The sequence below is a fragment of the Lygodium microphyllum genome, chromosome 6 (genome assembly GCF_053477565.2).
Source record: "Lygodium microphyllum isolate KBCC chromosome 6, Lygodium_microphyllum_v1.1.10, whole genome shotgun sequence".
NCBI lineage: Eukaryota > Viridiplantae > Streptophyta > Polypodiopsida > Schizaeales > Lygodiaceae > Lygodium > Lygodium microphyllum.
This window is the reverse complement of record NC_141140.1, coordinates 111,668,292-111,694,623: the sequence shown is the minus strand read 5'-3', so window position 1 is coordinate 111,694,623 and position 26,332 is coordinate 111,668,292. Positions and strand designations below refer to the sequence as shown.

Here is a 26,332-nt window from a genome sequence, read left to right as displayed (position 1 = left end):
TTTATTTTTGGTAATTTTGCATTGATTGCTTTGTAGGACTGGTTTAAGGATACTAAATTAGGGATTAGTATACCATAATTATGTTTGAGTGCAAACCCTAATATTAGTGGCTCAACACCCCCTCCCAAGCCCAAAAAGGAGTATGCTTGAGATGAAGCGTAAGTCATGTCTCCAACCTTTCTTTATAACCAAAAGATCCTATCACGAGAACATGAAACTTTGATGCTTTTCTTAGCATTTGATTCAGTGTTAATCAAATGTGCAAATGTGTGTTGCACTTGTGATGTGCAAGTTAGTTATTTCACAATGATGGGTCAACGACCTTGAGAAGTTAGCAATGTCAAGGGCAAAAGTTGTAATGGTTTATACTTGATAGGTACTAGGTGGTACTTGGTATCAGATTTTGGTCTAAAAGATTTTATTAGCCATTAATGTCACTGGTGATATTAGGAACTTGGTATTAATTAAATAATTAATTAATACCAGTTCAAGGGCTAATAAGTGCTCATGATTACTTGGATAACAAATTGGCCTAGCCAATTTACTTGTTGGTTGGTATTTCTGAGTAAGAATAAAAAATTAAATTAGTTTTTAGGATTATTAAAAAATAATTTAATTGGGCTGAAAATTGCAGTTAGAAGGTTGTTACTTTGCAAATCTTGCCCATATAAGTGAGGGAAAGGCTATAAGAGGCTGGTGGAGCCTCACTCCAACATTGTGGAGGCTAGGAGAGGAGAAGAGAGAGCTCTTGCTCAATTTTCCAGCCATTGCTGATCAGCTCAGCCATTGGAGGCTGTCAAAGAGCTCCTTCTGGCTGATTAGGAGGTTATTGGAGAAAGGTGGCAGCCCATATAGGCTGCCTGCATCAATCAGCAATTCATAGTAGGGCAGTATTGAATTTTGACCAATTTTGGTGATGAAACTCTAAAATTTCTCTCTTTCTAGCTTCCCCTCCATTCTCTTGGCCAATTCACAACTTCCCTTGAGATCTGAGCCAAATTTAGTGCGAAGAGGGTGCGATTGAAGAATTTCTGTTGCTAAACTGAACTAGCATTCCTCCTCGGATAGGGTGGTAACATATGGCCAAATGAATGACCTAGGCCAACAACTGGCACCAGATACCACCAAGTACCTGTGCGGCATAACTTATAGCAACTTTTGCCTTTGACATCCTATGATATTCTCGGGTTCCGGGCTCGTAAATTTACTCTAACCCCAGTTGCATCTCACATATGCAACATTTACTTAATCATGTGATTAAAAATTAATCCACATGTTAAGTGAGGTTTCAAAAATACATGTCCTCATGACAGCCTTGCCCCTTGAAATCCTTGCAATCGTCCTCGATTGCACTGCCAAATGCATCAAAAGCAAAGTACTACACTGGAATTTCCATAGGCATCATAGTCAACACAACATTGCGCATTGTTGTTCAACCATTCCATATGCCCAACATATGCTGAAAATTACCAGCCAACATAACATAGCATAAGACTCACAAAGAATCTCAAAAACATTGTCAGATTATCATGTGACATGTCCATTTCTCATGAGCTCAACTCATCTGGCAAAACCAAACCATAGTATAGCGAAAACCAAGCATAAACCATGGCTAAAACATCAATGGCATCATAACATATGCTGTTGTCCATAGAACCAGATGTAAACCATTGAAAACTGAGCATAATCTGATCATAAGCTGATCACTTGATGATCTGAGAACTTATCACAAACTGCTGCAAATGTGACCCCAAACTGATCACAAACTCATTGCAAAAACTGACCAGCAATCAATGCAAAAACTGATCCAAAAAGTGACCATAAACGGTTCTCAAGTTGATAAAAAACTGAGCTGAAACTGATCAGAATTTTTGTTTCAAAATTGAGGCAAAATTCATGCCAAATTAATCATAAGCTGATGCAAAAGTATAGTTCCAGTGCTCAGGTGAAACTCATACTCATCTGCATACATCTCACAATGACTAATACACTAAGTAGTGATCTCATGGCAAACATACTGTCAGCGCAGTACCGTGGATGCATGCTGAATACATCCAAGATCCACTACATACGAGAGCTGTCCATAATTGGAGGAGGGGAAGTGCTACTCCCCCTTGAGCATCAAGAAATACTTGGGACCCTTGCTCACCCAACAAAGCCCGAACTAAAGTCAGCTCTAATTGAAAGGCATCTAGGTAAAGCTGCAACAACCGAGGATGGTCTGCCAAGTCATCCTCTTCGATCCATTTGAATAATTTTGAAATTTCACCTAGTATCTCTTGGAAACTTTACCTTTGACCTTTCTTTCCTTATGTGCCAAAATCTGCTCAGGTACCGGTATTTCATCGAGCTCTTCAACCTCCAACTGAATTTCAGCAGAGACATCCTCTGACACATCTTCATGAAAAGGTCTAAGCACATGAAAGGCATTGTGTATCTGCCAGTGTGGAGGCAATTTCAGCCTATAGCATGCATCACTGGTCCTCTCCAACACTTGAAATGGCCCATAGTATCTCATAGATAGCTTTGGATACAATTGCTCTTTGCCCTTTATCTTTTTCAGGCATGCCTTTTCAAATCGCAGCAATGCATAATCACCCTCTGCAAAGTGCAAAGCATGCCTATGACGATCAGCTCCTCTCTTTTGCTTATCCTGTGATCTTTGAAGTGCATACTTAACCTTTTGATAAGCTGTATCCATGCTTTCCACATAGCGATCAAACTCAACGATCTTATCTTTTGTGTGCAAAATGGAGGGTACTTTCTTACCACCCTCTACCACCTCAAATGGAGCTTTGCCCGTAGAACTTTGCACTGTGTTGTAAGCAAACTCAATCAAGGGCAAGTACTGCTACCACTGTGTCTTGTGGTCTGAAACATAGCACCTCAAAAGATCTAACACTGTGGAATTTGCTTCCTCAGATTGACCATCTGTCTATGGATGGAAGGATGATGAGAATGTCAGCGTGGTACCTATATTCTCAAACAAGCCCTTCCAAAATAAACTGGTCATCCGGGGGTCTCGATCACTAATGATCGACTCTGGCATACTATGATACTTAAAGATGTACTGCAAAAACAATCGTGCCATATGATCAGGCTTTATTTTCTTCCTCACTGGAATGAAATGGCCTTGTTTGCTAAATCTGCAAATGATAGTCCATATCCCATCATTCCCTGTAGGTGTCTTAGGAAGCTAAAAAATAAAGTCCATTGCAATGCTCTGCCAAGGCCTATCTGGAATAGGCAAGGGCTGCAACAAACCCGACATCTTTTGCCTATCATGCTTTACCTTCTGGCATACGATGCATGTCTTAATAAATTGCTCTAAATCATACGTCAAAGCTGGCCAATAAAAGAAATGCTCCACTGCCTTGATTGTGGTATCGATACCTGTGTGTCTTGCATACGGAGGAGCATGACTTTGAGTGATAACTCTAGGCCTTAATTGCATTGTGACACATAGTTGTCCATGCTGTCAGAGTGCAGCGGTGCGGAAGCGTAGGACTGAGAGAGAGAGAACGCAGAGAGAGAAGGGAGAGAAAGAGACAGTGTACACTGAAGATCTGCTGTATAAAGAATGCTGAATACAAAGATATACACGGGCGCAGTGCGCTGGACTGCGTGTCTCCACCTCGACGATGCGACCTGCTGTCCACCTCGAAGTCTGCTGCAGTCTGCACTGTCTGCTGTCTGAAATCTGTGAACAGAGACAGAGATCTGCACGGCACCGGTCTGTAATCTGCGACGGAGAATAGTGGCCAGACTGCTGAAAACGTCAGCAATAAATAGGCGAAAAATCACCTAGAACGGGGCTCAAAACTGGGGCGCAGCCTGGAATAAAATGGCTGCAGGCAGTCGGACTGCCACGTGGCAGTCCGACTGCACAGTCCGACTGTGCAGCTGGTGCGACTGCTGGACCAGCTATGCTGCTGCCTAAAAACAGGCTATGAACTCTAACACCCCCTCTCAGAGCCTGGACAGGGCAGAAGCCTGAGGGATCTGGAATGTTGCCGAAGTAGAGCCTGAGGAAGCGCCTTCGTGAACAAATCCGCAAGATTATCCTCCGTCTTGCAATACTCCACAGTGATGGTCTCATCCAAAAGCTTTTCTCGGATGAAGTGGTACCGGATCTCAATGTGCTTCGTCCGGGCATGAAAAACAGGGTTCCTTGCCAAGGCAATGCAACTCTCATTGTCACATCGCAGCAATGTAGGACGAGTCTGGGGGCACCCAAGCTCCTCCAACAGTCTCCGAAGCCACACAACCTCGCATGTGGTGGAAGACGCGGCTCGATACTCCGCCTCAGTAGACGAAAGGGCTACCGTGGGCTGCTTCTTGCTACTCCAAGAAATAACACCTGCACCCAAAGTAAAGCAGTAACCTGTTGTAGACCGCCGGTGGTCCACGTCACCGGCCCAATCCGAGTCGCTCCAACCTGCAAGTACAAGATCTGACCCATCTGTCCCTGCGGGGTAATGAATCCCCAAATCAGACGTCCCCCTCAGATACCGAAGTATCCTCTGAGCAGCCTGCCAATGCACCGTTTTAGGTTCACTCATGAACCCTGCCAAGAGCCCAACAGCAAAACATAGATCAACCCTGGTGTTGAGAAGCCAAATCAAAGACCCTATCAACTGTCGATAGCGGGAAGCATCCGCCAAAGGAGAAGCTGAGTGGGAAGTGGCCTTCCAGTTCGGATCCATAGGAGTAGAGAGGGCCCGACAATCTTCCATCTCAAAAGACACCAAGAGCTCCTGTACATATCTCTGTTGGGAGAGAAAGATCCCCCTCTGAGACTGAAAAATCTCATGTCCTAAAAAGAAATGGAGTAGCCCCAAATCCGTCATCTCGAACGTCCGATGTAAAGCTGACTTTGTCTCCTGGACCTGCTGTGCATCATCACCTGTGACAATCAAATCATCAACATATAATACAAACAGCACACAACCATCCTCGGAAGTGTGAACATACAGCTGCGGATCGGCCTTGGAATGCCGATATTCCAACTGAGTCTGGAGGAACGAATCAATCTTCTTGTTCCAAGCTCGCGGGGCCTGCTTGAGACCATACAGGGCCTTCTTCAACCTGTAGACTTTCCCGTCCGAAGAACCAAAGCCAGGAGGCTGCTCAACGTAGATCTCCTCCTTCAAATCACCATTCAGGAAGGCCGACTTCACATCCAGCTGATAAACAGGCCATCTCCTATGGCCAGCCAAAGCAAGAACAGCTCTAATGGTTGCCATACGAGCTGTAGGGGCAAAGGTGTCATGACAGTCAATCCCTGGGCGCTGGGCAAAACCCTTAGCAACAAGGCGAGCCTTGTGTTTATCCAAAGTACCATCACTGAGATATTTGGTCTTGAAGACCCACTTGACTCCAATCACCTTCTTCTTCGGGGGGCGGGGCACAAGTAACCAAGTGCCATTCCTCTCAATAGCCTCCAACTCAGCTTCCATAGCTTTCTTCCATGGGGCGGACTGTAAAGCCTCCTTCACGGAGGTGGGCTCTCGATCCTGCATAACTCGGGACATCAAACAATAATTGGAGCAAGCAAGCTCCGAAGAATGCGCCTGGTGCCTCCGTGACCGCCGCGGACCATCCTGCGGTCCCCACTCCTCAGGAACCCCCTCGATCCCTGAATCACGGAGTGTGTCACGGGCCCAGCGAGGAGGAGGCCGAATCTCCCCTCGTCGTTCTCCATCAGTAGAAGACTCTGGAATGTCCACCGGTGGTAACTCCTCAGAAGGATCCGGTGGAACAGTAGACTCTGTGTCAGAAACAGAATCATAATCAAACGGCACAGGCTCCAGTGGAACTGTAGAAGGAGCCAAACTCTCCCCTGGATCTCCAAGAACGGGATGCTCCTCACCCGTTGAAGAAGCCGGAACCTCCACAAACCGCACATCACGGCTAGTATATACATCCCGCTTGACGGGATCATAGAGTCGGTAGCCTTGGGACTGGGAGCTGTAGCCAACAAATACCTGTTTGCGGGAAGCCGCTTCGAATTTGTCACGGTGAGCTTTGGGAATGTGAACATAGGCATCACACCCAAAGACCCGAAAGTAAGAAACATCTGGCTTCGACCCAAAATACGCCTCAAATGGAGTCATCCCTTCCACGGCCGAAGTAGGAGATCGATTAAGAATGTGGACTGTAGTAGCCACAGCCTCGGCCCACAGAACCTGGGGGGTCTGTCGGTGCTCCATCATGGTGCGCGCCATCTCGATCACACTGCGGTTCTTCCGTTCGAGAATACCATTTTCTTGTGGAGTATTCGTATTGGCAAACTCCTGGTGAATTCCTCTATCTGCACAAAACCGAGCAAATTCATTAGAGACAAATTCACCTCCCTTGTCGGATCGCAAGGTCTTCAACTTCCGGCCTGATCGGTTCTCCTCAGAGAGAAGCCAATCCTTGAAGTGCGAGAAAGCTTCTGATTTTAGTGCCAAAAAGTAGGCCCATGTCATCCTGCTATAGTCATCCACGATCAGCATGAAGTACGAGCTCCCACGCAAGGACTCATTCCTCATAGGGCCACATAGATCCGTAGATACTAACTCCATCGGTGAAGTAGACCGCCGCGAAGCGGTGTGGGGAATGGCATCCCTATGCTGCTTCCCCCTTATGCAGGAGACACAGGGCTGCTGGCTCACCACTATATCCGGCAACCCTCGAACAAGCTGTCCCCGTGACGCCTTCCGAAGATAGTCATAGTTCAGGTGACCAAACCTAGCATGCCATAATTCAGACTGTGACTGTGAGGTAAGAAGAAGAGTAGAGAGGGCAGTGGAAGACTTCAGTTTGTAAATGCCGTTCTCCTCATATCCAGATGATAGAACCTTCCTCGATTCACGATCAAGGACTCGCACTGTAGAACTGTCAAACTCCACCAGAAGACCAAGGGAGCAAATCTTATGGACTGAAAGGAGATGGTACCCCAATCCTGGTACATGCAAAACCTCTGAGGTATGGGTGCCACCTCGTCCATCCGGAATAAGCTGCATCTTACCCCGACCTGCAATAGAGACTGAAGAGCTGTCTCCAATGAGAACCTGCCCACGTGAAGGGCGCAGCTGGGCAACACCATCTGATGAAGGAGTCATGTGCCGTGAGGCACCACTATCAATAATCCACTCTCGAGATTGGGAAGCCGCCATCGCAGCATCAGAAGCATTCGGTGAAGCGTCCTCAATGACAACTAGATGTAGAAATGCAGCTGATGAGGGTGCAGCCACTGCTCCAGAATCCTTGGTTTCCTTCTTCTTGGTGTCCTTCGAGTCTTTGTCAGGGCAATCCTTCTTCCAATGGCCAGTCTTTCCACAAATATGGCATGTGGAGTCTTTGTCCTTGTCCTTCTCCTTGTCCTTCTTGGACTTGTTATCCCCCTTCTTCTTCTTTTGGTCCTTCCCCTTCTTCTGAGAGGCTTGACCTGTCAACGCCTCCGTCTTGGAAGCATTCTGTCCCTTTAACTGTTCCTCTTGGTCCAAGACCATAGGAACCAACTCCTCCCACCGAAGAGTAGACTCTCGCCCCGAAGCAATAAGGGCAGAGTAAAATGTACCGAATCGTGGCGGCAACTGGGACAAGAGTGTAATCGCCATGTCTTCGGAGGAGATCGGCTTCCCCGCATTCTGAACCTGCATCTGTAGCTGCCTTAGCTTGTTAATGTGTTCCCTTAGTGAAGAAGACTTATTGACGGACAAGGTCCGCATCTGTACCTCCAAAGAAACCCTCTTCATCAGGGTCATCCGATTGTACATTTGATCAAGCTCCAGCCATATCTCACGAGCCACCGTCAAGTGCTCGATGTGAGCGATCACGGCTGTAGTGCATGATAGAAAGAGAAAGGATCGAATCCTGGCATTCAGTTTGTCCCAATGAGACTGGGCCCTGGCCAACTCCGCACGAGCATCGGAAGAGAGTTTGGACTCATCTCTTACCGAAGGCCGGTCAATATCTTCCTGTACCAACTCCGCCAAATCATAGGACTCCAGAATGGCCAACATCATAACGCGCCAAATGCGGTAGTTGTCGCTGTCGAGCTTCTGATCTGTAGGAAGAGCCGGTAGGACAGGCACCTTCCGGTCCATAATCGCCTGGAACTCCAAGTCCATCTCTGTAGACATCTGCACCTGCAATGCCTTCTCAAACGCAAAAGCAGCCCCCTCTGACTGAGTAAACTCAGCCTGCTAAGGCTCTTCCGCGTCCCGAAGCTTCTTCACCCGCCGGAGGCGATGAAAAAGCAAAACCTGCACTTTTAGGTTGAAAACTCAAACTTTCTCCGCGACAAACAGCAGTAAACAGTAGCAAATCCACCACCTGTACTCCTTTCCTGTGCGCCCACACTCGTTTCAGCCTTGTTCCAAGGCGCAGCCCTCCTGTCTGCCCTTAAACGCAAAAAACGCAAATTTGTGTCGCGATGAAAACTCCTCTTCAGGTTGATTCTGCGCTCAGTCAGCCCTCAAACACTGCTCTGATACCATGTCAGAGTGCAGCGGTGCGGAAGCGTAGGACTGAGAGAGAGAGAACGCAGAGAGAGTAGGGAGAGAAAGAGACAGTGTACACTGAAGATCTGCTGTATAAAGAATGCTGAATAGAAAGATATACACGGGCGCAGTGCGCTGGACTGCGTGTCTCCACCTCGACGATGCGACCTGCTGTCCACCTCGAAGTCTGCTGCAGTCTGCATTGTCTGCTGTCTGAAATCTGTGAACAGAGACAGAGATCTGCACGGCACCGGTCTGTAATCTGCGACAGAGAATAGTGGCCAGACTGCTGAAAACGTTAGCAATAAATAGGCGAAAAATCACCTAGAACGGGGCTCAAAACTGGGGCGCAGCCTGGAATAAAATGGCTGCAGGCAGTCGGACTGCCACGTGGCAGTCCGACTGCACAGTCCGACTGTGCAGCTGGTCCGACTGCTGGACCAGCTGTGCTGCTGCCTAAAAACAGGCTATGAACTCTAACACATGCATCATAAAAAATCCATCTCTTAGCACAAAGTGTCCATACCTTTGGCCATTGCGAAGCTGATCATAAACATTAGCAAAGCTCGAATCAACAACATATTGCTCTTTCATGGCATCCAACTCAGTGTGATAAACCATATTAATAGCCGACAACTGAGGTTTACGTGACAATTCATCACTTTCCCCACTCGGATAGGGTGGTAACATTTGGCCAAATGAATGACCTAGGCCAACAACTGGCATGAGATACCACCAAGTACCTGTGTGGTATAACTTATAGCAACTTTTGCCTTTGACATCCTGTGATTTTCTGGAGTCCCGGGCTCGTAAATTTACTCTAATCCTAGTTGCACCTCACATGTGCAACATTTACTTAATCATGTGATTAAAAATTAATCCACATGTAAGTGAGGTTTCAAAAATACATGTCCTCATGACATAAACCCTAATTTACAACAAAAATTAGGGTTTACCAACCACCTTGATAAGTGTGCTCAGATTTGTAGGCCTAGGACTTAAATTTCAACAATTGAAATTAGAGAATTTTACAGATTCAAGAAACTAGCTAGCCAACATTAAGTTCAGGGTAGAATTTGTCATCCAAGGAGCAAATCGAAGACGAATCCCCAACCAAGGGGCAAATTGGTTTGAAGACTTGCTGGTTGCTAATGGACAGCAAGATGTATTGAAGATTGAAAGAGATCATATTGGATCTCAATATACTTCAACTTTAGCAATGCAAGTTAAAGAAATATTGCAAAGGGTGCCAATTTTGGGGCCAATCAGGTGTCCAATGTCCAAGATTAAGTGGTAACATTTGCGTTTTCAGTTTATGTGAATTTTATGCTTTGAATACTTAGTGCTTAATTAGGCTATTTACCAGCCTATTCGAGAAGAAAGAGTGGTTTCAGTTTTATCCCATAATAGCTAGTGCGTTGGTTCATATGTGCACTCTGGCTGCCCAAGAACCTACTAAGACCACATTGGCGATGGATATCTTCTTTTAGTATTGGTCATAGTGGTCATGAAGTGACTTAGTGTAAATGCACTAATGGGCACTCTAGGGTAGGGTAGTGGAGTTCTATTTATAGAACTCGAAGCTCTATTGTGCATACTATCGTGTGATCACCTCTCTTGGACTCTTGACCCATAGGCCGATGCATCTACACATTGGGATGGTGTGTGTTGGTGGTATGGGACCCCAACTCTTGGGATGTGGATCCCTTCCACGCCTTGGACTTCACCTTGGTTGAAGGATGTGAGTTGGAATTTGAGGGAGATGATGACTCGTCAGAGAAGTCCGCATCTTGCTTCGTCTTCTACTCCTTTTTCTTCATGGAAGCCACTAACTCTTTGCAGTCCTTCCGTAAATGATATTTCTTCCCACAGTGGTAACACTGGGTCTTCGACTTCTTCTTCTTCGAAACCCTCTCTGAAGCTGCAAGAGCCTCACTGGAATCTCCATGTAGCATATCATGAGTGGATGTGCACCGAGGAGCCGTCTAGAGAGGATTAGAAGAGAAGTAGAGAAAAGAAGGTATTTGGAGAGGAAACATAGCTAAACCGCAAGCACAGATTGCAGAAAATGAGAGTTCACATGCAGTATTCACCAAAATTTCACCAAAACAAGAAGAAAACTGTTGTTGAAAAATAAAAAAATCAGCTAGAAACTGCCTAAAACAGCAGAAACGGCTTGAAAATGTAGGCGCCTAGCTAGAAGGAGATGCAAAAACACCAAAACGCAAGCTGGAACTGCCACGTAGGCAGGAGAGGGGCTGATGCAGGCTGTACGGATGCTGATGTCAGCAAAAAACGGAGGAAAAATGAGTCGCCTAGTTGGAGCAATAGTCGCTTGACCAACAATGGTCGAAACAGTCCTGAAATCAGCAAAGAAAACTAGGAGCATAGATCTTGAAATGTGATACCATGTCAGGACTGGAGCAGCAATGGTTGGACTCCCCTCCTTTGGCTAGATTGTCAAAGTGTCCCCTCATGTGAGCTTCAGACGAAAGCCACCCGCTCTCTGTCAAATAACCAGTCCATCATGAACCCGGATATTAATCCCAGCTCCAGGATTTGAACCTGCCAGACTTCAATCGATGCGTTAGGGAAGTCCCTCTTTGGATCCTGTGCATCTGTATAGAAATATAGATGAGGCACGGTTGCCCCATCTCACCGCCCTCTCACACTCCCTCTCTAGCATTGGAGAGTTGTGAGGGATGCCGTCATCACCACCACTAGAAAGCATTTGAAGAAGGGGTCACCAAGCCCTTCCCATGATCCAAAGAAGAGGATTCTTTTCGTGCCTTGGATTGCACCTTGGCCAAAGGATCTGAGTTGGAATGTGATGTTGGAAGCGATAGGGACGCAACTCGAGTAGGAGTGAACGAGTGAGTGTGACGGCTTGAGAGAGTGTGAGCAAAGTGAAAGTATGAGACCATAAGAGTGTACCAACAATGTGTTGGTACACAAAGAATAAAATGTATTTATACTTCGGGCACGTAAAGGGTGCATTTACATGTACAATGTACGTGTACTATACATGGAGGTTACTGGGCCTTTATATCCCAACAACCTCCCACTTAAAGGTTAGATATGAACCTCTAGCTAACCAACTCCCACTAGTCGAATTCAATGCTCGTGCTGAGCTTTGCTTCGACTTTTAGTGAGAACATCTGTAGGGTTATCTTGTGTTTTAATCTTGGTCAATGTGATTTGACCATCTTCCAGAATCTGTCTGATGAAGTGATATTGCACATCTATATGCTTTGTGTGTGAATGATACATGGCATTCTTAGCCAGATACACAGCACTCTGGCTATCACATCCCAAAACTGCAGTACCCATAGACATGCCGAGATCATCAGCAAGTTTGCTCAACCATATAGCTTCCTTAGAAGCTTCAGTAGCTGATATGTATTCAGCTTAAGTGGTACTCAATGCAACAATGTTCTGCAACTTGGAACACCAAGAAACAGCCCCACCAACAACTGTAAAGACATACCTGCTGGTGGACCTACGAGTGTCCAAGTCACCTGCCATGTCTACATCACAATAACCCTGTAAACTTAGTGTACCCTGCCCATAACAAATACTTTTTCTTTGTGTACCCTTAAGGTATCGAAGAATACACTGGACGACCTCCCAATATGCTTTGCCAGGATTTGACATAAACCTGCTAACAACTCCCACTGCATGAGCAATGTTTGGACGAGTAGCTACGATAGCATACATAAGAGAGCCACAAGCTGATGCATAAGGAACTCCCTTCATAGCATTTGCTTCCACGTCATCTTTCGGGCTGTTGGCTTTGCTAAGCTTGAGATAAGGAGGTAAGGGTACCCCAAAAGGCTTAGCTTCAGCCATGTTAAATCTGTCCAGTACCTTTCCAATGTACTTTTCTTGAGATAAAAACAACAATTTCTGCATTCTATCTCTACGAATCCTCATGCCCAAAATATGCTCTGCATTCCCCAAATCTTTCATGGAGAAAGCTGATTTCAGCTGATTTTTGAGAGCATCCAAGCTAGTCTCTCTTATATCATCCACATACAAAACAAGTATGATGGGGCTGCCATTTGTATCCTTTTTCATGTACAAGCAATGATTTACATGGCTGCGTGTAAACTCATGAGATAGCATAAAAGTATCAAACTTTTTGTACCACTGCCGTGGTGCTTGCTTCAGCCCATACAGGCTGCGTTTTAGCTTACACACCATCTGCTCTTTTCCAGGAACTACAAAGCCCTGTGTTTTATGTAGATTTCCTCATCAATGTTACCATGCAAGAAAGCTGTTTTTACATCCATTTGATATAGCTTTAAATCCAAAACATTAGTAAGAGCAAAAAGCACACGTAAAGTGGTCATCTTCACAACAGGTGAGAAGACCTCTTGGAAGTCAATCCCTTCCTTTTGTGCATAACCTTTGGCAACTAGCCTTGCCTTGTACTTGGGCTTCCCATCAATTGTCTTGACTTTGTACCCCATTTGTTTGGAAGTGGCTTCTTTCTCTTTGGCAATGACACAAGATCCCAAGTATCATTTGCATATAGAGATTTAATCTCTTCCTGCATAGCTAGCTCCCACTTATTGCTAAACTTACATGACTTGGCCTCTTTGTATGTAAGAGGCTCACCCTCATCTGTAAGCATCACATAATGCAAGGAGGGGTCAAACCTATGTGGTTGCCTTCTTATTCGTGTAGACTTGCGTACCCAATGATCAACATTTTTAGGAATTGGGTCTACATCTGGAGGTATATTATTTTCAGCATTCATTTGCTATTGTAAACGATTTTCAGCATGCTGTTCATGCTGTACAACACCTTCATTTTCATTTCCAGCACCTGCATTTTCATAATTAGCAAGCCATCTTGCTGTCCATGTCCTCCTTGTGCTTCTATTTGCTGTCCATCATCATCTGGCTCAAAAATAACCGGCTGATCATCAGTTTCAGCCTGTGGTACAGCACTATGAGGCTCATTTTCTGAAGTAATAGGTGGCTGCAAACTCTGAAACTTCACCTTTTTCAGATCTTCATTAGAGGCTAAAGTGCCTTTCAGCAATTTTGCCTCATTGAACACAACATTACGCCTTCAAATAATTTTCTTGGACTGAGGTAACCACACTTTGTAGCCAAATTCACCCTCATCACCATAGCCCATAAAAATGCCTTTGGTGGATTTTGGGTCAAGTTTATTCCTCAGCTCATTCCTAACATGCACGAAAGCATCACAGCCAAATATGCGTAAATGGTCATATGAGGCTGATTTGCTAGACCAAACCTCCTCAGGGATGCCATTATTTAAGGACCTGTTGGGAGAGCAGTTGCAAATGTGAACCGCGGTTTTGAGTCTCTCTCCCCAAAATGCATGAGGGAGATTAGCAGTGGACAGCATGCACCGCACTCTTTCACATAAAGTCATGTTATATCTTTCAACCACCCCATTTGAAGAAGGGTTGTAAGCTCCCTGTTAATACCATGTAAGTTACAAAATGACTTGAATTCAGTCGATGTGAACTTACCCCCATTATCAGTTCTCAAGCGTTTCAACTTTCTACCTGTCTGAGTGGTCACAAATGCATGAAAAGTTTTAAAAACAACAAACACTTCAATTTTCTTTTTCAGCAAGTACACCCAAATCTTCTTGGAACAATCATCAATAAAGGAGACAAAATATGCAGCACCACCTAATGATTTCACGGGCATACTACATACATCAGAATACACTAAGTCCAAGACATTGGACTTACGAGAGACACCAGAGTAAAAGGAAATTTTGATTTACTTTCCAAACTGACACTCATTACAAAAATCAAGTTTACAGCCTTTTCCATCAACCCTCTTTAGAGAGGTAAGGACATCAAGTCCTTTTTGGCTCATATGGCCTAATCTCTTATGCCATAACTCCAAGTGGCTGCAAATTTCAGCAACTGTAAGAAACTTGCCATTTAAGGCTTTACAGTGCAAACAATACAATGTGCCCTTCTTGATTCCTTTTGCAATTAGCATGGAACCCTTTTTTACTTTCCACAAACCACCGCCAAACAATGTGGTGTAGCCATGCAAGTCAAGCTGACCAACAGATAGTAAACTCTTTTTAATGCCAGGCACATATCTGGCATCTGTCAACACAAGCTCTTGACCATTGTCTAAAGACAAGTGTACGGTGCCAATCCCATCAATTCTGCAAGCATGGTTATTTCCAAGGTACACCTTTCCATAATTGCCTGCATTGAACAGAGCAAAACACTCCAAGCAAGGAGTTACATGGAAAGAGGCACCAGAGTCTACAATCCAAGTCTGAGTGACACCATCATCAATTGACAAGAGTGCATCAATCACATCAGCCTTGGTAATCTGCATATCCTGCATGTGATATACAGGGGCATTATAATCAACTGCACATAATACATCAGCCTCTGTATCTGAAAGCTCTTCTATGACTACGCTAGAGGCCACATTGGCCTTCTCTTTGCCTTTGGTTGTCTCCGATGCATCTGTCTTTTCTTCCCTTTTCTTTTTATCTTCTGCATTCTTCTTTCTCTCTTGTTCCTTCTTATAATACGTGCAATCAAGTTTCTTGTGGCCCTTCTGACCACAATGATAGCAAGTAATGTCACTCTTATCCTTTCCTTTGCTCTTGCTCCTGTTTCTCTGCCCTGCATTTTCATTTTTCTTTTCAACCCTGCCTCTTACATTATAAGCTGAGTTGTTGCCTTCTCCACTAGAGATACGTCTAATTTCTTCATTCAAGATAGAACCCCTCACCCCATCATATGAGAGATTGGGGTTATTGCTGAGTGAAACCACCAAGGTTTCCCACGAGTCCGGCAATGTCATGATCAAAAAGATCGCCCTCAACTTATCATCAAAGTCCAAGTTTGCATCTTTGAGCTGATTTAGAATCTCTGTAAATGCACTCAAGTGCTCAGCTGCAGGCTTTGACTCATCGAGTCACATGTTCACCAACTTGTGCATTAAATGCACTTGATTAACAGGTGTGGTGATCTCATAAGTAGTTTTCAGCTTCTCCCATATTGCATAACCTGTGTCTAAACCCTTAATGTCTGTGAGAATGTCATCAGTGACACCCATCTTTATGTAAGCCACAGCCTTTTTATTCACTCTGGCCCAATCTGCATCAGACATTAGTGCGGGTTTACCTTCCTGCAAAGCATCTTCACAATCCTATAGGAACAAAATGCCCTGCATATGCTCTTTCCAAAGGTCAAAGCCATGACCATTAAACCGTTTGATCTCCATCAAACTCTTGATGTTTGAACTGGAAGAAGTTGCAGCCATTTTATCACGAACACAATAGTAAATGCACTAATCTGCAAAAGCACAAGCTGAACCAGCAAAATACACTGCTGTTTTTTCTCAACCAGAAGTAAATCTTTGCTGTTTGTACATTAACCAGCCACTGCACGGGCAAAAGATGCAAAAATTTACCAAATTTTGCGCAAATCCCCAAAATTTCAAGTCCAAAATTGCATGAATGTCAGTCAACCTGACCTAGTTGAGTAAAGCTTTGCCAATATATGAAAAGCCCCAAATTTATGGGATCCAATGTTAGGAAATTTTACCCAAAAATGCAAAATTTTGACTTGGCAAAATCCCCAATTTAATTGAGATCACCGCTCACGATGTCTGCAATTTCTGACTCAAAAGTCACTGACAGGCATGAATTATGTCAAATCTGGGAAAAGCCCCAAATTTTTGGCTCGAATCCTCATAGATTTGTGATCTGTGTTTCTGGCGAGTGAACTTCCGTCAGTGGCAAGTGGTAATGAGGAGATTAGATAAAATTTTGATTTTAAAACCAAAGGAACTGACGGGCAAGGGTGCGGGGAGGTCCGTTGACCCTTCAGGCAGGTCGCAACCAAAGAAACTGACAAGAGGGGGTGCGGAGGGGGGGGGGGGTCTGTTGATTCTTCAGGCAGGTCGCGTGGCCTGTCCGCCGATGACTCGACGACTGGCTGTCACAGTCCGCCCGCGTCGGCTGCTACCCGGTCCCTTCCACGTGCCATTGCCCGTTTTGCCCACGACGAACATGCTTGGTCGCTTCACTTGCATGCGTGATCTTCTGCCGTCGTGTTCGCGTGCGCCCTGCAGGCCGTCAGGACTCCCTACAATGTGTGCCTGCTGGCGTTGCCTGTTCCACGCTGTGACTCTGTCGAGTGTGCCTGTTGTTTCGTTGAACAATTAGCTGTAGTAAAACTGCAAGCCCAGTAGTTGTCACCTGAATCTTGGGAAGCGTGTAGAGTCTTAGCTTTGATACCAGATGTTGGAAGCGATAGAGACGCAGCTCGAGTAGGAGTGAACGATTGAGTGTGACGGCTTGAGAGAGTGCGAGCAGAGTGAAAGTACGAGACGATAAGAGTGTACCAACAATGTGTTGGTACACAAAGAATAAAATGTATTTATACTTAGGGCACATAAAGGGTGTGTTCACATGTACAATGTGCGTGTACTATACACGGAGGTTACGAGGCCTTTATATCCCAACATTTGAGGCAAATGATGACTCGTCGGAGGAGTCCGCATCCTGCTTCGTCTTTTGCTCCTTTTTCTTCTTGGAAGCCACTAACTCTTTGTAGTCATTTCGTAAATGGCCTTTCTTCCCACAGTGGTAACATTGGGTCTTCGACTTCTTCTTCGAACCCCTCTCTGAAGCTGCAAGAGCCTCACTGGAATCTCCATGTAGCGTATCATCAATGGATGTGCATGGAGGAGCCATCTGGAGAGGATTGAGAAGAGAAGTAGAGAAACGAAGATATTTGGAGAGGGAACATAGCTAAACCACAAGCACAAACTGGAGAAAAAGAGAGTTCACATGCAGTATTCACCATAATCTGACCAAAACATGAAGAAAGGTGCTGCGAAAAGTAAAAAAATCAGCCAAAAACTGCCTGAAACAGCAAAAACGGCCTGAAAATGCAGGCTGGAACTGACATAGAGGCAGTAGAGGGGCTGATGCAGGCTGGACGGATGTTGACATCGGCAAAAAACGCAGGTAAAACAGGTGGCCTGGTTGGAGCAGCAATCGCCTGATCAGCAATGGTCAGAACAGTCCTGAAATCAGCAAAGAAAATACAGCAGGAGCATAGATCCTAAGCTTTGATACCATGTCAGAAGTGGAGCAGCAATGGAAGCGTAAACATATGCTATAATAAATTGCTGAAACACAAGACAAAAGAGAAAGGGAAAGAAAGAACACTGAAGAACACAATACAGATGAGAACTCAGATGTATGCTTGGGAAATGGAATCCATATATCAAACACGAGACTGTCGCATATAATAGTGAGTCACTGGTTGCGTGGGAACTTGCACCGGCTCCTCTCTCCACGAGACCTCTAGGTGGTGAACTAATTGATTGAGGAGGAGCCCTAAATATATAGGCATGAATAATGCCATAAAATATGTCAGGTCGGCAAGTATTTAATGCTGGTCGATTGGCAGCAATAAATGCTATGCACCATAAAATGCTACACAATAAAAATGCCTAAAATATCTATATAATGTGCCTAGTCCACAATACATACTCAGACTCACACATGAGCTGACATACTATGCTAACACCTCCATCCCCAAGAAGTAAGACAACAAACCAAGGTCTGTGAACTCAAGGCTCCTAACGATTGCTGTGCTCGTTCAAGGATCGAACAAACGGTAGGCTTTTGCTTAGGAGGAATATCCAACAAAGATAAGGAGATCAGCTTGGGGAGTGAGCTTTCCTATTTCATCATTAGCTGTGTGTGTGTATGCACGACACTCAAAGACTTTGAAGCGGGATATGATAGGCCGAGAGCCAAAGAATGCCTCGTACGAGATCTTTTGAGGAAGACCCGCAATTGGGCAGTGGTTGAGGATGTACACCACAGTGTTAGCAACCTCAACCCAAAGGCGCTTAGGGAGCTCTGCTGCGAACGGCATAGAGCGTGCCATTTCCATGACTATCTGGTTCCTATGCTCTACAACTCCATTCTGAGAGGAGAAGTTGGTAGATGTGAGTTGGCGAGAGATGCCATGTTGCTATAGAAACTCGGAAAACTCGTGGGAGATGAACTCACCACTGCCAAAACATCCTTATGCAACCAACACGGCGATACGTGTGATTATGAACAAGCAACACCCAAGTAGAGAAATATGTGAAAGCATCGGACTTATGCTTGAGGAAGTACACCCACATATATCTCGAATGATAATCCACTATCAAAAAGAAGTACATTGCGCCGTTCAAGGCGGCAGTGGATGTTGACCCACAAAGATTGACGTGTATCAATCTAAGAGGTGCCTCAGCTCTATGTGTAGATTGTTGAGGGAATGGGGTACGGTGTTGCTTCTCAAGCTGACATGCTTTACAAAGATCACAAGCTAGCTTCAAGCGAGGAAGGCCCTCAACCATCTCACGATGAGACAACTCAACCATCTCTGATGAGACAACTCATAAAGAGAGTCATAGCCAAGATGCCCTAGGCGGAAATGCCAAAGACGCTCATTGTTCGTAGCCTTCCGAGATGTGGCTAATGCTTGGAAGCTATGGAACGCGTAGCCATTGGTTGTCGGCTTGAAAAGAAAATGGGTCATGTGTTAAAGGCCATTAGGCTGTCCCTCACCATGAGCAATCACTAAACTAGTTTGAGAGTCAAGGATCTCGACTGTGGTTGTTGTAAAGAAAATTGCTTGCTTCAATCAGCAAAGTGAACTAATAACAAGTTCACCTCAAGTTGAGGGACATAGTATATATTGTCGAGTGAAGCCAGATCCGAGCCCTTGTTAGTGGGAAAACTCACGGAACCTTGAGCTTGGATCTTGACCGAGGAGTTGTTTCCTACGTGGACTTGCTCAGCTGTAGGGGCTTAGATATCGAAGATGTCCTCTATAGGAGTCATGTGATGTGTAGCTGCATTGTCCACAGTCCAAATAGGTATTGATGTGCTTGGCTATGATGAGTGGGTTTGTGCGGTAACCTCATCGAGAGGCAACTCACAGATGTGGATGAGACTTGCATGAGATGTCTCTACGGAGACGATGTGGGCCTCTGCAGACCAATTAGACAAGCCCTCTGGAGTTGAGAACGTTGTTGATTGAGATGGCTACTAGGTGGCAATGTGAGTTTGACCTTTCCACCGCCCCTTGCCATCACGCGGCCTCCCTTGAGGGGAGTTGCTCGACTGAGGGGTGGGGGTCTGTGACTTGGGTTTTGGTGCTATGCCTCTTGCCTTTGATCGACACTTCTCGTCAAAATGGCCAGCCTTTTGACAATGTTGACAATACCTATTTTTCTTAGGTACATTCTTCCACCCGGGTTTGAGTTAAGATTGGGAGTTTCCTTGTGATTCCCCTGCTTGTTTTTGATTTTGATTTGAAGTTTGATTTTGTTTACCCTTACCTTGTTGCTACTGCTTAGAATGAGCAACAAGAGCCCCCTCTGAGGGATTATTCATATGAAACTGATCGAACAGATGTGCATAACACAATAGTTCACACTCAAATTCATAGAATGTGGGTAAATTGGGTAGAGAAGCCACTTGCTGCACAAAATTGAAGTATTTACGCGGCAACTTGTTAAGAAACACTGTGACCTGATAGTGAGAGGATTTAGGAGTCCTTGTAGTGGAGAATTCGGCAAGGAGACTGATACTTAGCCAACTCGACTTTCAAGTCATCCTAGTCAAAGATTTTGAAGTTCTGAAGCTCATGGTCCAGATTTATTCGATGGGTCCTATCTCGAGCCATATAGCGGTTAGTCAAATTTGCCCATCGCTCAGATGCTAAGTCAAAATGTTGAAGCTGAGAATGAAAATCTGTGGCTATGATTGCCTTGTTGTGTTTTAGAGTTTCGAGCAAAGGGAATGAAGATCAAGACTCCAATTCTTGCTGAACAATGAACGCAACTGGGAGGAGAGAGAAAACAGCAGCGACAGGCTGAGAAGTTGATGGCAACAGCTGGAGGAGAGAGAAAATGTGCAGAGTGGCAGCTGGGGCCTGCAAGCGTAGCAATTTGCTGACATGGCAGGCTGTACGACAGCTGGACAAGGGACAGAAGCAGTTGTTATTGTGCTAAGAAATGCACTTAGCCACTTAAACAGCCCCAAAATATGCTTATTTTAGGCTTATTTTAGCCAAAACCCTAAAACAGGGAGCGGATCGAGAAAGTTAAGTGGGAGAGGATCTAGAACTCTAGTTTTCTATAAATTGGCAGCCAGCCCTCCACTCTTTTACAATCTCCTTTTTGTAGGTTTCAGGTGTTACCAGCTTGCCGCCCACACCCCGGTCATGGAGGACATCTTAGTCCTTGCTGTCCATCATTGTTCCCTACAGTCTGGCGCCTGTTTTGAGCCCTCCGCATGCTGATTGCTGCTGTTCATCTGCACTGCTGTCGTACAGCCTGCCATGCTAGCAAACTGCTGCGTTTGCAAGCTCCAGCTGCTGCCTTGACAGCTTTCTCTCTCGTGTCTGCAGTTGCTGCAGTTTCTCTCTCCTGCAGGCTGTCTTGCCTATGTTTTTAGTCTCTCTCTCTCCTGCAGGCTATCCTGTCTGCGTTTTCTGTCTCTCTCTCCTACAGGCTCTGTTTTTAGTCTTTCTCTCTCTTACAGGCTATCCTGCCTGCGTTTTTTAGACCCATTGTTGATTCCATCCGCCTTTGTAGACCTTGGTAGGCCCTTGGGCAGCCGACGAGCACCCTTGGTCCGATGCCCTGACCTCTCTGGGGTGATCACTTGGGCTCCCTTGGTAAGATATCCATCGCCTCTGTAGTCTTGGTAGGCCACTGGGCAGCCGACGTGCACCTTTTGTCCGATGCCTTGGCTGCTTTGGGATGGGACGCCTTGGGGTAAATCAAAATTTAGGCCGGCCTACTTTTCTCGCCCTATTTTGGGCCTGAGAGGGGGTGTTGTGCTAAGAAATGCACTGAGCAACTTAAACAGCCCCAAAACATGCTTATTTTAGGCTTATTTTAGCCAAAACCCTAAAATGGGGAGCGGATTGAGAAAGTTAAGTGGGAGAGGGTCTAGAACCCTAATTTTCTATAAATTGGCAGCCAGCCCTCCACTCTTTTACAATCTCGTTTTTGCAGGTTTCAGGTGTTACTAGCTTGTTGTCCACACCTTGGTCACGGAGGACATCTCAGCCCTTGCTGTCCATCACTGTTCTCTACAGTCTGGCGCCTGTTTCCAGCCCTCCGCACGCTGATTGTTGCTGTTTCTGCCTGGCGACTGATTGCTGTTCATCTGCAATGCCGTCGTACAGCCTGCTACGCCAGCAAACTGCTGCGTTTGCAGGCTCTAGCTGCCGCCCTGACAGTTTTCTCTCCTGTCTGCAGTCGCTGCAGTCTTTCTCTCCTGCAAGCTGTCCTGCCTGCGTTTTCAGTATTTCTCTCTCCTACAGGCTCCGTTTTTAGTCTTTCTCTCTCCTGCAAGCTGTCTTGCCTGCGTTTTTAGTCTTTCTCTCTTGCATACTCCGTTTTTAGTATTTCTCTCTCCTCACTGCTGTCTGCATTAGATCCAGCTTCTCATTGTTGCGTTTGTTGGTGTTCGACATCCGAAGGCTGCCTTGCTGCTATTCGGGATCTGTTCGGAGTACGACACACTCTCCACCTTATTACCCCTGCCCTGATCCTAGAGATACAAGGGTTCGAGGTTCAGTATTCATTCACTGCATAGTGTGTTTGCTGCATGAGTACCGTATTATTAGTAGTCATATCATTTCATTTATTCATTGTGTTCATTTTCTCTTACTCTAACCCTAACCCTAACTGTGTTCTTTTTATTAGTCTGTGCTTTGTCGTACGGTTTCTGTTTATGTTTCTGTGTTAGGGTATTTTTCTTTACAGTTGCTTGGCCGAAAACAGCAAACTGATGACGGAGGAATGTCTATTACAAACAGTAACAGGAATGTTCCACCAATTAGAAATGCATATCCTCGTTCCTATCCTTTCTAAAATGGCATTCCTCCATTCCTAGCTGCCACTTTACCCATTCTATTTTGCTACGTTTCAAGGTCCTTTGTGGTGAGGCAGACTGTGCATTAGAAATCTGTTGAAGGCCCTTATGGCAAGCACTTACATCTGGGGCAACATCCTACACTTAGTGTGACACAACAAGATGATGAAAGGCAGAGACAAACGCACCAGATGCAGGCTCTTGTGCAGAAAACTCCAGTACTGATCCTTTCAATTTCTCTAAGCTGAGTTTGACTGGCAGTCAGGATCCTTAACTAAACTTACAGATGCTCAAACTACCCAACTTAGTATTTGCTTTCGACATCTCTGTACAAGTGTTGTTTCCCATTATTTTCAAATGACTATGGAAAGGCTCTTTAGGAAACGTTTGGATAAGTTGAAAGTATGGTATGTCACAGGCTTAAAAGCTCAATTGAATTTGCTCTCTAGTTGGTTGTATCTTAACGTAAATCGGTTAATGCTGCTCTTTGTTTATGAACTCTGAGATTTCTGTTCCCTTGCAGTAAAGCTGGAAATCGACAGTTCAGTTAGTGTATAGGCCACTTATGTTTATCTTTATGTATAGCAGTTTTTATGATTGATTTGGCCTTTTGACAGTGTAATGTTGTGTTTATTAATTCTTTTCAGTTTTTCCGGATGTTTAATTCCATGAAGCTTCGTCTGTTTAATCCAAGATTTTACTCCATAGTGAAAACAATCACTTTGCAATTATTATTTTTGTTATTACTGAGGCAGGAGGTGCCACACTTGATAAGCATGATTTTAGATAACTCTTGTTGTGACTTTGAGTGTGTGACTGTTGCCTTATCAACTCTGCTACATTTTTCTGTTGTGTGCAGTTTTTGCCAGCCCCTTTGGTGTCAGCCTTTTATGTGTCACACTTTTGCATGAAGAAGAGCCTCTCTTCATACTTTATATTTGCTGTTGCAGCCAGTGTCCCTGTAACATGGTTCGTGGTGCATAATTTCTGGTTTCTCAATGTCTGGTTGGGCGGTGTTATGCTCAAAAGTATATGCAAGCTGCTTATTGGTAGTGCACTGGTGGCTTTGGCCATCCCAGGGCTTGCTCTTCTTCCCCCCAAGGTTCACCTGCTTGCAGATGCCGGCTTCATAGCTCACGCAGTACTCATCTGTCAATTGGAGAACAGGCTTCATAGTTACTCAACCAGCCTCTTTTCTGGTTTTGAAGATGATGTTGTGTATCCAAGCTATATGGTCATGTCGACAACTGCAGTTGGTTTGCTGATGGTGCGACGGTTGACAGAAGAGAATCGAATCAATGTGTTGACAAGTTGGATTCTGTCATGCCTCTACTGTGCCAAACTTTCTGTCCTTTTGTTATTACCCCAAAGTATTATGTGGGCAACTGCCATCCTTCTGTTAGCGATTTCTCCACCGGTTCTCCTTTACAAGTAATGCCTAAGCACTTGAAGTTGTATTTGGTCAATGCATTTGCATGAAAGTGTTGATCAAACCATTTTGTGTGCAGGGATAAAGTCAAAGGAGGCTCACGAATGAGACCATGGAAAGCATTTGCACATGCTGCAACAGTTTGCATAGCAGTCTGGTTATGCAGACGCCCAATTTTTGACACACTACAATATTGGATGGGATTTCCTCCTTCAGATGGGGTAACTCTTGGAGTTATAATTTGTGCTCTTGGCATTGCAAATATTCCTCTTGTTTCACGTCACTTCTCGCATGTACAGGTCAGTTTTTCTGAACTGGTTCCTATTGATACCTTCTGACTTAGAGAAGTTCTGAAATGTTACTGACTGCCAAGTTGAATATGTGCAGTCTGCCAAAAGAGCCCTTGTCTTGGTGGTTGCTCTTGGTCTATGCCTTGTCTTCTTGCAGCCTCCAGTTCCATCTTTTGTGGCACGTTGGTGGGGTTCTTACTATGTCCCACATCATTTTCTTGATGATTCAACAATATATGGTACTGGCATGAATAAGCCTGGATGGCCATCATGGCTGCTGCTTTTTACAATTGTAGCATCCTTGGCAGCTTTTACATCAGCAATTCCTGTTCAGTATATTGTGGAGCTCCGGCTTTTTTATGCCATTGGAGTTGGTCTTTCCTTGGGCATCTATATTTGCACACAGTACTTCATGCAGGCTCCTATAATACATGCTCTGCTTGTAGCAGCCACTTTATGCACATCAATCTTCTTAGTATTCACACACCTGCCCTCTGCATCAAGCCCTAGATATATGCCTTGGGTTTTTGCATTGCTGGTAGCTTTACTCCCTATCATGTATTTTGTTGAGGGGCACTCAAGATTTAGTTTAGGAGAAAATGAGGATGAGAAAATAATGGCTCTCTTGGCAGTAGAAGGTTCAAGAGCCTCATTATTAGGCCTCTATGCATGCATATTTATGCTGATTGCTTTGCAGATAAAGTTTGAATTGGCTTCACTGATCAAAGAGAAAGTCACAGAGAAGGGGAAGAGCTGGGTGCATTCAGGACTGAATTCTGGTTTTGTTCCGAAGTATCGGTTACTCCAAACACGACCATCATTGGCTGCTGCCTTTACAGTCAAGAAGCTTGCTGCAGAAGGGTCATGGATGCCAGCTGTTGGAAATGTAGGCACGTGCCTGAGTTTTGCTTTGTGTCTTATATTGAACCTGTGGTTGACTGGTGGCTCAAACAGGGCCATCTTCTTTCTGGCTCCCATCTTACTGCTACTTAATCAGGATTCGAGCTTGTTCATGGGTTTTAGTGACCGACAGCGGTATTTCCCTTTGACTGCTGTGATATCTATCTACTTGGTGGTTGCAACAGTGTACAAGCTTTGGGCAGAGGTCTGGGATGGACGACAAAATGCTGCCTGGGGCGTTGAGAGTGGAGGCCCAAGTTTGTTTTTCATTGCAAAAAATGCACTGATGCTATTCGCCACAATCCCAAATCAGCTAATGTTCAATCGTTTTATGTGGGACAATGTAAAGCAGCCAGATTTCTGGCTTTTGCTTCTCACACCCCTAAATCTTCCCCCAATTTTTATTTCAGACCTATCAACAGTTCAGGCTTTGGCCTTGCTAGGCATAATTTATGCTTTGATACAGTACTTAGTTTCAAGGCATGTAAGGATCAGTGGAATGAAGTTCATCTAACTGTTTAGGTCTTGTACTCGCAGTTTCTGCAAAAGTTTTGCTTTGAGAGGAATCGCAATATCTCAGGCAGTTATGTTGTTCACTACAAAAGAGTAGTTTTCAAGCCTTACAATTTCAGGGCATTGATTTTCTTTTTTTTTTTTTTCTCTCATAAGAGTGCAATACTAATATTATGCTTTGATGCTTTTATAAAGGCAATGTGCACCAAGTGAATGTTGAAAGTGAATCTGTGACCTTTCCAGATTAACGAGTGCATGCTGATTTAGCACACAAACCTGATGTAAGGTTTCCAGGAATAGATTGATATTACCAGATCACAGCTCCCAGACTTTACATGGGGTAACCTCCAGGACCATTACTGCAGCTGAAGTGTTCTCTCAGGTGTTCTTCCATCCAAGATTCGCCTTACAATCACAAACTCGTCCAAGAAAGAAGGTAAGGTGTTTGATCACTGCTACTAGGTTGAAGGTAGGTCCTGTGCCAGCCATGTTCTGGGTTTGTCCATGTGTCAAGGCTGTGTGACTTTGTACTCCTGTTTGCACTCTCCTTGAATTTTCTGAGAGAAAAGGGACCCTACCTTTTGGACCCAAACAATAGCTGAGAGTGTGTAGGTTCTGCAACCTGGTGTGTCTCTAAGGTGGACCTTTACACTAAATAGCCTTCGTGCATATGTCCTTTGCAATGTCATGTAATATTGTCTCCACCTTTACACTAAGTAGCCTTCATGCATATGCCCTTTCCATGGTGTGCTATCCATCAAGTACACTACAGA

General features: G+C 44.9%; 1 protein-coding gene across 1 annotated transcript in view; it reads left to right on the top strand.

Moving 5' to 3' along the window:
• The window catches only part of NEF1 (no exine formation 1), a 31,037-nt gene extending 5,284 nt beyond the window's left edge, over nucleotides 1–25,753 (top strand). The window contains exons 3-5 of the mRNA XM_087679889.1: nucleotides 23,287–23,858; nucleotides 23,936–24,155; nucleotides 24,244–25,753. Of these exons, the coding sequence (XP_087536015.1) occupies nucleotides 23,287–23,858; nucleotides 23,936–24,155; nucleotides 24,244–25,560 (2,109 nt within the window). The 3' untranslated portion in view covers nucleotides 25,561–25,753. The remainder of the gene's footprint in view (nucleotides 1–23,286; nucleotides 23,859–23,935; nucleotides 24,156–24,243) is intronic.
• The last annotated feature ends 579 nt before the right edge of the window (nucleotides 25,754–26,332 follow it).